The following is a 12,702-nucleotide window of genomic DNA, read 5'->3' on the forward strand; positions in this document are numbered from 1 at the left end:
CATTGTGTCTACTTTCTATTCTTTCTTGTCCTAAATTTATCATCCTTTTTTTGTGTATCTTCTATTCTATATTTTTTGAGCAGAGCTGTATTCACGTACTTTCTGTCTATCTGGATCATCCATAGCGCACTCCACTGTTGAGAGCAGGAGTGAGCCAGTATACCACCTGCCACCACTGCAAGAGGGGGAATCTGAACAGAACCAAGACATATTCAGAAGCTGTCTATTTGACAAAGGATATAATAAAGGGAGAAAAAGGGGGCAGAAAGAAAAGAAAAAAAAAAAAAAAAGACAGCAGCCAATCGCCCCTCTACTATATTATGCATAGGCATAAGTATGATCATATAACATCCGCGAAAATCTGACTTGGTTTTCCCCAAAAGAAGGGAGATACCAAGGACCGCAAAAGTAAACAGAAATATCTACTTTGGGTATCATTACCCAGCAATCCATTGTGACACAACAGAATCAGCCATCAGACAGAGAAGAACAGTCACACCGAAACCAGTATCCCTCCAGTAAAAATTCTCCGGTGAGTAAAAAGATTTTTCATTTGTCGTTTCAGACCTCCTTTCCCCTTGCAGATACATCTACTACTGCTGAGAATTTGCCTGGAGGTACTGGTAGGCACCGTAAGCGACGGCAGCGCAGACAACCAGGACGGCGTACATGCCGAACCCGTTGGACGAGGAAGCAGCGCCTGTGGTACCAGAGGTCGAGGAGGCAGGCTTAGGGCGGGGGGCAGGGTCGCCGGGCTAAATTGAAGAGGTGGATTAGCTCAGATCGCGCAAGTGAGACACAGGCTAGAATAAAAGGAAACCTACCAGGCGCTTCACAGTACCGACCAGGAGACCCTCGAGGATCTCGCGGGCCTCGTCACTGTGGCCGACATCCTCGAAGGCCTCTGTGCTGTCCTGGCCGGCTACATCGAGGAGGACCTCCTCACCACCACTTGGGATTCCGAGTCAGTTCTGGAAATTGAAGGCTGTATGGGGGTAAGTGACGTACGGGTGCTCGTCGACGAAGCTGGAGCAGTCGTAGACCTTGTCGTGGACGATGAGGTAGAGATCCTTCTTGGTGTTGTGCTGGGAGATCTCCTGCAGGGTGAATTCCTTGGAGGCGGACATTGTGTAGAAATTATTCGGTTTATCTGGATTGGTGACGATCGTTAGATTTCTGAGAAAGTAGTAGCGATTGAGAGGAAGTAGATGAGAGGGGAAGAAGGAAATGCAAGCAGTCAGCAGTCAGCAGTCAGCAGTCAGCAGTCAGCAATTCCGTAATCCGTTGGCGTACGATGTCGGACGATAAGGCCAGCGTTTTGCTTTTCAGATACTTCGCCGACAGGGGAGTAAACACGTCCGTAAACAGAGAAAGAGACTTACCACGAACAGACAACGGAGAGATAGGAAAATTGAATGAGGGATGAGGAGAGACCGGGAATCAAAGCAATGCCAAAAGACAGATAGACAGATAAGAATGAAATAGGGAAAGAGAAAACGGGGGGGGGGGGGAACAGAGAGGAGATTCGGTGAGGAGAAAAGAAGAATCCAATGGCGGCGGGAAGGTTAAGTGGGCGACCCCGAAAGATACTGGCTGGGGTTGGCCTGTGATTCTTCTGCTGGCTTATTCCAGACCCTGGTTAACCTCAGGCACCGCTTCGTGTACTGCCGTGGATCAGATCCGGTTATTCCTCGGGCACCGTTTGAGCGATCAATAATAGCTGATGCGAATGCGACTGTGCTGTCTTAAGTATTGCTCTACTCCGTACTTCAGTGTAGTAGTACCCTCTCATGCGGACCCTAAATATTCTAAAGAGGTGGTCTGATAGCGCCGGATAGGCCAAAGGACTCCATCGTCCGTCCGCGAATAAAAGGCCGCTTATTTCTCTTTCCCCTCGATTCTTTCTGTTACTCATCCCGAGATCGTAGGACAGATTATATAATATTCCATGTATTCATGTGTTCAGTCTCTCAGTTTCCATCGTCAAGAGTCAAGAGCTGTCAGGAGTTCTATTCTAAGAAGAGCGCTGACATGCACCGCAGGATAATACTTCCCAATCTGGCCATCAGCAGCACATCTTCAGGGTGTTGAATACTCGGGTTGACTGAATCGGAATGGTCTTCCGCTGTCCGTATGGAGACCGGAATCCAGATCTTGCTTCCTACTCCACCTGACAGTTCTCGGTCGTCCACGGAGTACATACAGCAGACTCATCCTCCCTTTATCGTTGTAGCTTGTAGGCATCTCGGTCAGACAGGATGGGTTAGAAAATTCTGTCAATTTGTAGCTAAAACGATGGTATTGATCACTAATCAAATGTATACATACTATGCAGGGAATCTAGATGCAACAGTGAGCGTCTATTCCGTTCCGCGAATAATGTAGACGATAGTCGATCATAGCCGTGGCTTGAAAGTCGACAGACCCCGTTTAAACCTAATAAATGTACGTGATTGTCACAGGCAACCCAGGGAGTTGACCAGCGCTCTCGCTTCCGGGGTCAACAGCCATAACCTCGGGGATGATTTGACTGCGGCAAACCTGTCGGATAGAATAGTGTGCTAAGACTTCCGTTGTTTTCTGCCTGAGGATAGACCTGGTTCCGGTGTCCGCGGAACCTATCACAGGCCACAGAGCAGTCGTTAAATGACAAACGTACAATTATGATCCTGTCAGAAACTTCTATACTTGCCATTGCAACAGTATTTACCCAACTCCCTCTATATACACAATAACATGGCTGCTGGACTCATGGACAGACATGCATGGTTAAAGAAAAAAAGAAAACAGGACAAAGTCAGAATCATCATTTATGGATCATCATCAGGTATCATGTCGTCGGCCGTCCTTTCCCTGCAGATAGCGCAAAACAATTAATTTATTTCCGAAGCAAAGAATGCTCAAAGGTGTATCCGAAACCGAAAATCATCAAGATGCAGATGCATGGCAGTTTCATTTCGCCGGGACTCGCTCGTAGAATACAATATATGCCTGTTCGTTCTGCAGCCGGTCCTTGAAACGCAGATCGCGTGGGTTAAAGTCGGTCGCCCGCTCATCGTCAAACTTGCGCCAGCATTGGCGCTGCGCATCCCGCACCAGCGATATATAATGTCCGCTCCCCATGGTCGATCCAATATGGCGTAACACCCCATACGCATCATACGTAAAAGGCCCTGTGGTCGCAGAAGTCATGTCTGCAGCCCGGTCATCGGTGGCAGATCCAGGGTTCGCAGAGATGACGAAATCATCCATCCGAAGCCCATGCAAAGGAAAATCAATGGGTGTATGGATCTTCCGCGCACTTTGTGTTTTTGATGCTGAAAATCTTTTAAAGTGGATGACGAGAATCTGAGGCGCCCGGGTGATGATGATCTGTTTCGTTGCCACCCTCTGACATTTGCAATAAGGACACTTCCACACTTCATCCCCACTCAGCAGTTCCTCCTGGCAGTAACTACGCAGGCATTGATAGATGTCGCCCGTGCCGGTGTGTGGAATCTCAACACTGATACTGTAGAAAGCCTCATATGTTGTTGACGTCCGCTTGCAGGTCGTACATCGAAGTCGACTGGCATGCTGGCCAGCAAACAGTGAGGAGATGAAGGATTCTTCCCGGTGACAGTAGCGGTCCCACTCAATCTTGGAGACCTTGGGTACAGGCATCCGCTCCCGCTGCATTTCTTCCTCGAATGTGAGCGGCCGGAGAGGAGTCCTCTGCCAGTTGATGTTGAGGTCCTCATGCAAACAGTCCACCACAAAGTCAAAAAACTCCTTGGCGTCCTGTTGCCGATCGATGGCCCACTCTTGATTCAAGCGGCCGCAAAAATTGCGAAATGATGTCGGCATGATCACCTCAACATCGTTCTTCCACAGCGACCTAATCAGATTCGCAAATAGCCCAGGCATGATGCCTTGTGATCCTTTCCAATTCTTCTGCACGTAGAACCGGAATCGGTTGTCAATGAAGAACTTGCTAAGCATTACGGTCGCGCTGAGACATTGGATGGTCGAGTTCATGTAGCAAGTCACCCCGAAGTTGGTCAAACCAGTCCGTGGAAGTTTGAGGCGACTCAACATAGAACTGGGAGTATACAAAGCTGTTTTGGTCGCCGAATTCTGCCGTTCCAGGGGTGCCTGAATTTGCCGACCATCTGAGACGCCACTATAGCTGGGTCGTGGTACGGCGGGGGGTGGTCGTGATGGCACAACGGGTACGGGAGCAGCGTAATTTGGTGTTGAGGAAGGTATCGATGGCTGAGAGTGAGGCACAATCATCGATTCCTGAATTGCATGCGGTTCGGGGAAACGTCGCAAGAAGTCCTCGTATGTATGCACAAAAGGTGTAACCGGAGGCTCTTGCTGTTCAGAAGCATCTTCCGGTTCCTCTGTCAGCACTTCCTCCTCGATATAGGTGCTTGTGTCGATCTCCTCATTCTTCGACTTCTCCATCCACGCGGTCAATTCTTCCGGATTCAAAGGCTTATATTCGCGCAGTCTTCTTTTTCGGACTTCCAGACTGGAATTGGCACTCGCCATAGTCGGTACCCTCCCAAGAGGTCTACCCGGTCTCATCGCCGGCCTCTTGGCCTGTATGGATCCCATTACGGCAGCAGTCGTCGATGTTGCCAAAGACTGCTGCCCAAAGAGGTCAATCCATGCATCGAGTCCGCCCAATAGTAACGCAGGTGGCCGTGCATCTTTCAAGGGCTTGTACTCATTAAACTCATACAGTGTGTCGTGCAAGGCTCGAAGATGAGGAGCTGTTGTCCCAACAGGAGACCCCGCAAGGTAGCTGACCGAATCTGTTTTCTGGTCATAGTACACAACGAGGTCAAACTCATTGCGCCTCTCAAACAGTAACTGTTCATGCTCAGGCGATACCACCAGCCGCTCTTCCAGTTCCTCCGCAGACACGTTCTCTTTCAATGCCACCGGTTCAATGCAAATGATTGATTTGGCGTAAATATGACCTCCGTCAAATTCCTCGCGAGGTCGCACATCGATCAACAAAACGTTGTATTTGCGAAGGTACTCCAGTAAAGCTTGAGCGGTGATAGTAGTGCTATGCGGTAGATCTGCGGAGCTACTCCTGGCTTCTTTGACATGGTGGACGCCATTTGGCGTCGTAGATCGATAGGGATTGTCATCAAGACCACCACGACTGGGACTGCCACGGGGAGAGTTGGCTAATTGTGAGTATCGCGGATTGACAGGGCGGGAGCTTTCGGTAGATGTTCTCGGCGGATTTGATGGGGGCTGAGAAGGCACTGTCCATATTGGACTATACGCTGGATCAGGTGCCCGAGGAAGAGAGGTATTAAGCGGTATCTTTGGAGGCGGATTCGGTAAGTCGTGGTTGGTCCCCATGTTACGGGGCCCTAGAGGGCGCCTAGAGGGTGAGGTCAAGTTTGCGCTAGATTGTGAACTTTGCTGTATGTAAGAGAACGGACGAGGAGGATAGTCATTAGAGTATTTAGGCGGCGAAGGCGTTGTAGTTGCACCATTTTGTCCTTTATTCGGATGATTTTGACCATTGACAGGATATGGTGATGCCCTTAGTTTAGCGAAGCGTTGGGCAAGTAGGTCCTCGGCAGGGGCCGAATACCTGTTCGGCTTCGGTCGTGTGTCAGGCGCTCTTTGAAATTCTGAAGGACTCGGCATCCGTACTGAACTCTCGCCTGCCTCACTCTGACGGCCTCTAGAAACTGCACCCTGAGATGTTGCCGCGGCGGTTCCCTGATGTCCTGATGTAGCCAAGCGGGATGGTCCTAGCGGTTGGATATTGCTAGCCAAATTATCCTCCAAAATCTGTTGTTTGATATCGTCCATCGTCCCTTGCTTCGTCCGTACAGCCTATGAATTTGTCAGCCACCTATCTAATACTCCTTGGAAATCCTAATTTCGAACACCCTCTCATGGATGGAAAAGCATACCATCATAAGACTCGCAAATTGCTTGTACCATGCCGGGCTCTGGCTGACGGTAACGCGGTAGTCGGGGTGGTGCGGTATGATGTTGATAGTGATCTCAGATGCACGCAGGTATTGCACATAAGCTTTGTCCAATTCTTCGGTATCAGCGTACTCTCTAGCTAGCTCGATCGCCTCCTGTGCGCGTCCCAACAAATCACTCAACTATGAGACACCTATTAGCGATACGCCACAGAAGAAAAATGTCAAGGCGAATCAAAAAAAAAAAAAGAGCAACACGCACCGCAGTTGATTCGCTCACGTCCAGAGAGGCTGCTTCATCTTGAAGATCCTTAATGTTCGGAAATCGTGGAATTCGGGAGGAGGCATGGTTGCCGTTTTGATGTGAACCTGATCTGCCATTTCGCTCCACGCCCGATTGCATGCCACCCGAAGAGTGCAGCCGATCGGGATTCTTCCATGGCGCAAAATTCGGCGGAGAGGGTAACGATGCTGCATCCAAGGTCATTATACAGGCATGGAGAAATATGTTCTCTACCACATGATCTGGGACGGAAGGACCACAGGGAAACCGCTTCGGTAGAGCCACTAAGTATTCGGGGGCGGTATAAAAGAAACCGTCTGTGAGTCGGGGCAGATGAGGGGAGAATAGAAGCAGGGACAGAAACTGGACGAGAATATGGGCAGACAGGACCCCTTTATAAGAGAGTGGAAATCAACGAATGTCTGACTGACAAGGGTGGATAGAATGACCGAAGGACACATTAATTGAAAGAATAGAATGCGACAATACCAAGGGTAGGGAACCTTCATACGGCGTAGAAGGCAGAAGCAAACTGCGGGACGTTTCTGGGGTATGCTCACATTGCTCAGTCGGCGTAATGACCGTAACAAAACAGTTCTTGGTATTCCTCGCCGCCTTGTCCGATGACGCCACATGCTTTTTTGGCCTTGACACCTGATGGATTGGCCCGACTCGGGAGAATCGACACCTAAGGAATCAACTACCACAGTGCTCCAGCCAATGGCTGTGTCACATGGGGCAGGTTCTTGTCTTTACTAAGCAGGTCTCGCCCAGTTACAGCCTCCACTCTGTACCTCATTGCCTAGGGTACAGAGTACCCTGCCTACCTATCGATGGATCTGCCTGGAGCTTGATTTGATACATGCATCAACACCGACTCCTTCATCCGTCTTCCTATCGATGGCCTAGTTATTCTTAGTGAAACTCCTAATCCATCGAGTTCCTTTCCAGTGAGGCTGCTGTATTCGGGGCTTCTGCGTCTCGTTCTGCGATTTGCTGCCCCTCATCGTTGGTTCTCAACGTCATCAATCCCCTTCTCCGCTCTAATAGCGAGTTTGAGGCTTTTCTAACACCGTCAACATGGCGGGTTGGTTTTCCTCTACTTCCCCTCTCGACGAGCAGGTTGAGCGTGCGACATCATCCTCGCTGTATGTTTTCTTTGATTTGGAATTTCCCAGTGGTCGAAACTGCCCCGGCTATAAACTAACTGCCTCAATTTAAATAGAGAGGACATGGCTCTCAACCTCGAGATCTCCGACCTTATCCGGTCGAAAAGCGTCCAACCCAAAGAAGCGATGAGATCACTCAAACGGCGGCTAGAAAATAGGAATCCAAATGTGCAGATTGCGACATTGAAGGTAGTATACCTATGACCCGAGACCTCGGTCGGGTCTGTTCTCGATGCTGATGTGCTTGCCATCTCTCTAGTTAACCGATACGTGCGTGAAGAATGGCGGCTCCCATTTTCTGGCGGAAATTGCGTCGCGCGAGTTTATGGATAATCTTGTGTCTCTCCTCACGACGGAGGGGGCTCCCTTGAATACTGATGTGAAAGAGAAGATGCTGGAACTCATTCAGGACTGGGCTATGGCGGCCCAAGGCCGCATGGATCTCAATTATCTTGGCGAGACCTACCGCAAGCTGCAGAATGAGGGCTTCCGCTTCCCCCCGAAGAATGAGATTAGTGGGAGTATGTTGGAAAGCAGTGCGGTATGTTTGCGTCCGTCCCATGGTGCGGATCTTCTCTTGAAGCTAACGTTCAAAATTCCTGCGGAAACATAGCCTCCTGAGTGGATCGATTCCGACGTTTGCATGCGCTGCCGTACACCGTTCAGTTTCATGAATCGCAAACATCATTGCCGCAATTGTGGTAATGTCTTCGATGCTCAGTGCTCCAGCAAAACCCTTCCCCTGCCACACTTGGGGATACTGCAGCCCGTTCGTGTCGATGATGGGTGCTATGTCAAATTGACATCAAAGTCATCCTTGCCATCTAATTTATCAGACCGATCTGCGTTCAAGAACCACTCAATAACCAAGGCAAATGCGATGGAGCCTCGCGGCGCAAGGGCAGAAGGGGGCTTTGATGATGACCTGCGGCGGGCGCTTCAACTGAGTTTGGAAGAGGCTCAAAGCAAGGGCTCCTCTGGCTACGTACCATCAACTAGGATCAATGACGAACCGGCAAAGACGACTACTCAAACCAACCACGAGGAGGAGGAAGACGCGGACTTGAAAGCCGCCATTGAGGCTTCTCTGCGAGACATGGAGGAGCACAAGAAGAAGCATGCAGCTGCCCTGAAGAGTAATGCAGCCGCGACAGATTCTTCCACTCGTGATAGTGCCGCCGCAACTCCCTTGCCCAAAAATCCCTATGAGCTGAGCCCGGTCGAGGTAGAAAACATTCATCTGTTCGCCGCCCTCGTTGACCGGTTACAACATCAACCTCCGGGGACTATCTTGCGGGAACCTCAGATTCAAGAGCTGTACGAGAGTATCGGTGCTCTCAGACCCAAGCTTGCCCGCAGCTATGGGGAGACTATGAGCAAGCATGGTAAGTGGATTGTCTCTGTTGTTACGAGGATTTGTTATCATTTGAAGGTTTGACTGACAGCCAGTAGATACTCTTCTTGACCTGCATGCCAAGCTGTCCACGGTGGTGCGGTATTACGATCGCATGCTAGAGGAACGATTATCAAGTGCATACTCGCAGCATTCGCTCGGATACGCAACTGCGCCAGGCGGTTCCCCTTACCCCAATATATATCCTACGATGCCTTCCCACATCCCGGAAGGTAAAACTGGAGCCGAAAACTTTTATTACGGAAACCCCGTTGCCGATAGGGCGCCTCCAGTCGGTAACACTTATGGATACCCTCATTCCAGCAGGGATATTCGCGAGCCAACTGCAGCTCCCAGCGGTCCGATCAGCTCCGGCGTGTATAACCAACCCGGTCAGGCAGTGCCTCAAAATCCACCATGGAATGGAAACGCTCCTTCTGTCGCATCACCTCAACCATCCGCTCCATCCACTCCTTTCCCTAACAATTCTTCAGGATATCCTGGACCTTCTGCCTCGACGCAATACTACGCGTCCGCGCCACATCCAGAACAAGATTCAAATGCGTATTCAGGCCCCCGGCCTGGGGAGACAGACGTATCTCACCAGTCGTCGCCAAACATGCGACGAGATTCTTACTATCAATCAGCTGGAGCGCCTGTCACTGCGCGGGCTAGCGCCCCGGAACAATCTCCGCCTACAGACCAGGGCCAGTCTCCAGCTTATATGCAATACGGAGATTCTCATTCAGCGCAATCGACTGGCCAACCTACCCATCAACATCAGCCTACGGCCCCTCCTCCCCAGTCGTACTACTTCCAGCATCAACCTCCACAAAGCGCACCACTTCCAACGCACTCGCAGACTCCAGGTGCGCCATATGGAACGTATCCTGGCGGAGATGTTTCCCCAATTGGTGCGCCTGCACCTGCGGTGCATTATCAACCAGCTGCCCAAACCAAACCGGCGGTTGAGGAAAGTCTGATTGAGCTGTAGAAGGCCCCATTATTGAACTGTCGATGTATAGCATTCTTGTGGCCGCTTTTCCTCTCCTTTATACAGCAGCACCTGCTCGTGGTTGTTGGCCTTTTGTGACCATTATGATACCAGACGATTTGCAAGATTTAGTATATGAGATTGGACACGCATTGGTTTCTGCATAAACATTCATTACTTCTACTCTCGATGCCCCTTGTCAGCTTTTGTTTCTCTAATTTGTACTTTGTAGAGTATTTATGCTTAAGTGTGGGAACCGATAGGCAATTGGAACACCTGAACCGAGACTGCGTATTATGAGCCGACGTGGTCAAGCGAAGATCATACTCTCGCTGCATATCTTATCTTCGTTCATTTTTCGCTGCCTCTCATTTCTGTGATGGTCATCTCGATCATAAAAGTGCCATTAGCAGCTTGTTCATCTGTGAGAATTGGAAATGTTGCATCTTTTTTTTTATTCAGTCTGGTTCGTTACATTGCTCATTATTGAAAATGACGAAGTCTATCCACATCTTACAAGCAGCCATGGTGAAAAAGAGCCTGATACAGGGAGGACCATGGGAAAGGACAGTTGAAGAAAAGAAGTAAGAAAATAAAGAAATGTATCGAATGCTATTCTGTGTCAAAGATTGACGCAGTAGGATATCCCGAATTTGATAAGAAATGCTCGTAAGCTAAAAGCCATAACGATGCACCGGACGCCGTTAGTGCTAAAATGGGTGTCGAATAAAGATGAATGGGAATAGAAGACAGAGGTAGAAAGGAATAAAGGTGCAAGGCAAAAGGCATCGCCGGGGGGATGATAGTATTATCTAGCCATGAGTGGCAACCTCGCGGCTCTCCCACATGCGGCGAATCATCATATCTGATTCACTGGTGAAATAGCTGTCGCCAAAATCCTCGTCTGCGGCGGTGGTCCCGTGAGCGCCGTCGTCAGAAGTCGACAAGATGCGCTGGGATGGGTGTTGGGATTTGTTGGAGTCGCTGGGCTCGTCGGCATCTTCGAGGTATGTTTGGGACACCGACTTCTTCAAATCCGAAGTCTTTCTGCTGATGAGTTGCCTTGGCTCGGGGCTTGGTGAGTCTCTTTGCTGCTTTCCAACTTGTTGTAGTTGTGCGAGTGCCGGTGCCAACTTGATTGGTTTGCCGAGTGCCGACGTAAGGTCGGAATTGGAAGTTGTAGGAGCCTTGGAGTCATTAAGAATAGCCGCCAAGCGAGCGAAACTGTCGCCTGTTGGAGACTGGAATCTGCGGACGACGCTAAGTTCCAACGCGATTTTCTCGTATGCCTTCCGGATGTGCTTGGCTTCGGCATCTCCACCGGTTCGGGAGGAGCCGTTGACGAGCGCTCTGCTGGCCTCGTAGACACCTGACCCTGCGCGGCCATGCGATGCTATAAAGGCTGTGTCCATTGCCGAGGGAGAGACTGCTGTGGACATGCCATGGCTGTCAGGAGGAGAGGTATTTAAAGCAGCAGTTCGTTGCAGCCAAAGCTTCTGCTGGGTCCGAGAGGGGGGCTCAGTGCCTGGTGGTCGTGAAGGGGGCGACGCTTTGTGCTTTCCTACCCCGCGGTTCGGAGACGGTGGGGTCTGCGGATGATAGTGTGGAAGAAACGATGACGGGGTATTGGGGTCCGAATCCGTGCGCGATGATGCCTGGGCCCGGTTTTTATTGTTGATGATGAATCTCGAAACCCCCCCTTCCATAGACGAGGACGTCGCGTTCGTTTGATTTCCCGGCGTATTTGCGAGCGTAGCGGTTGATGAGGACAGAGGGCGTCGTAAGCCGTCGGGACCGGCGAGATTGGTCAAGGAAGCATTCCGAGATATTGTGTCAACGGGAGCTGGCTTCACTGTTGCAGAAATAGAAGACATCGCGGGAGGTGCTCTAGCAGAATGCGAAGGGCTTAACAAACGGGCTGCAATGTCGCTGTGCTCAGGCGAACGGGTAATCTCTTCCTTCCGCTCCTCAGGCTCCGAGACAGGCTGCTCCTGGGATTGATCGCTCCCGTCAGGAGAGTGAGCGTCACGCGAGAAGCTCCTACAGGCTGACTCAGGCAAGCTGCTCGCGGCACGAGGCACCTGAGGATACGGGCGCTTGACAAAGGTGAGGGGGTCCACCAGCACGGCAGTATTCTCCACGCTATCTTTGGATTGAGCAACTGAGCTGCGTCTCGTGCTCTCAGGCGACTGAGTAGTATCTTCCCACTCGCCCTCGTCGTCGTCGTCGTCGTTGTCTGAAACTCCTAGTTCAAAGCCAACGGTCTTCTTCTTCCCAGAACTGGTCGCTGGGCGACCTGTTACCAATGCTTTCTTTGCTAAAACACCAGAGGAATTGCGTCGAGGGTTTCGCAGAGCAGGGCTCGAGTTATTTCTTTTAATTGACGATGTCGCGGCCTGGCCAGCGTTCAACCCACTGTCCCAACGCACGTGGTGACCGCCGCGTGGACTTGCCGCTGGTGTCGCTGGTGCCGACTTCTTCCGTTGATGGTGACGAACAGTTGCTTCGGATGTAATATGCCCAGCAGAAGTATGCCGCTGGAGCTTGTTTAAGTTCTTTCCGAAAGATGGGTTGCGACCGTGACTGCGATGACCGCCACCGACGACATGTGCTCGGGGACGGTGGGCAGGTGCTTTCTGAAGATGGGTGTCTGACGAGTCTGACGAGGTACGCGTGACGACAGCGTGAGACGAAAGAGCACGGCGGGCCAGGCCCGGGCGCTTAACAGGGGAGGAGGTGTTGGAGGTCGGCATGGCGGGCAGCAAGGCCAGCGCTGGTGCAGGTAAGGGCTCGCACAGATGGCACGGATGCAGCTCCGAAACGGGCGACAAGCAGCTGCCGGGGTGGTTGTGTATGGTCGATCAACGATCGATGTGAAGGGGGCATCAAACGCCACGATTTGACTTCCAATT

General features: G+C 50.9%; 4 protein-coding genes across 4 annotated transcripts; 1 reads left to right on the forward strand and 3 right to left on the reverse strand.

Annotated features, from left to right (window-relative positions):
• Positions 1-8: 8 nt before the first annotated feature.
• AFUA_2G04710 (cytochrome b5-like heme/steroid binding domain-containing protein) lies at positions 9-1,127 on the reverse strand (the record flags this gene model as incomplete). Its single annotated transcript, XM_744510.1, has 5 exons — positions 9-44; positions 100-313; positions 598-755; positions 825-951; positions 1,009-1,127. 5 exons carry the CDS (start codon positions 1,125-1,127, stop codon positions 9-11), a joined length of 654 nt encoding a protein of 217 aa, XP_749603.1.
• A 1,540-nt stretch (positions 1,128-2,667) lies between these two features.
• Positions 2,668-6,801, reverse strand: AFUA_2G04720 (putative ubiquitin C-terminal hydrolase). Its single transcript, XM_744511.2, has 3 exons — positions 6,214-6,801; positions 5,934-6,134; positions 2,668-5,853 (listed from the first exon to the last, which is right to left on the reverse strand). The coding sequence occupies exons 1-3, from the start codon at positions 6,436-6,438 to the stop codon at positions 2,953-2,955; spliced, it is 3,327 nt and encodes a 1,108-aa protein (XP_749604.1). The 5' UTR covers positions 6,439-6,801; the 3' UTR covers positions 2,668-2,952.
• A 221-nt stretch (positions 6,802-7,022) lies between these two features.
• Positions 7,023-9,790, forward strand: vps27 (ESCRT-0 subunit protein VPS27; the record flags this gene model as incomplete). Its single annotated transcript, XM_744512.2, has 5 exons — positions 7,023-7,382; positions 7,460-7,592; positions 7,663-7,944; positions 8,017-8,788; positions 8,856-9,790. Exons 1-5 carry the CDS (start codon positions 7,315-7,317, stop codon positions 9,788-9,790), a joined length of 2,190 nt encoding a protein of 729 aa, XP_749605.1. The 5' UTR covers positions 7,023-7,314.
• An 812-nt stretch (positions 9,791-10,602) lies between these two features.
• Positions 10,603-12,543, reverse strand: AFUA_2G04750 (uncharacterized protein; the record flags this gene model as incomplete). Its single annotated transcript, XM_744513.1, has 1 exon — positions 10,603-12,543. One exon carries the CDS (start codon positions 12,541-12,543, stop codon positions 10,603-10,605), a length of 1,941 nt encoding a protein of 646 aa, XP_749606.1.
• Positions 12,544-12,702: the final 159 nt, after the last annotated feature.

This window comes from Aspergillus fumigatus, chromosome 2, assembly GCF_000002655.1.
Source record: "Aspergillus fumigatus Af293 chromosome 2, whole genome shotgun sequence".
Lineage (NCBI taxonomy): Eukaryota > Fungi > Ascomycota > Eurotiomycetes > Eurotiales > Aspergillaceae > Aspergillus > Aspergillus fumigatus.

What these genes read in the sequence shown, in the direction of transcription:
- AFUA_2G04720 (XM_744511.2), bottom strand. Translation starts at nt 6,438, where the DNA reads ATGACCTTGGATGCAGCATCGTTACCCTCTCCGCCGAATTTTGCGCCA. An exon ending in ACGTGAGCGAATCAACTGCG is followed by an intron (nt 6,135 to 6,213) that starts GTGCGTGTTGCT and finishes GGTGTCTCATAG; the next exon opens with TTGAGTGATTTGTTGGGACG. An exon ending in AATTTGCGAGTCTTATGATG is followed by an intron (nt 5,854 to 5,933) that starts GTATGCTTTTCC and finishes ACAAATTCATAG; the next exon opens with GCTGTACGGACGAAGCAAGG.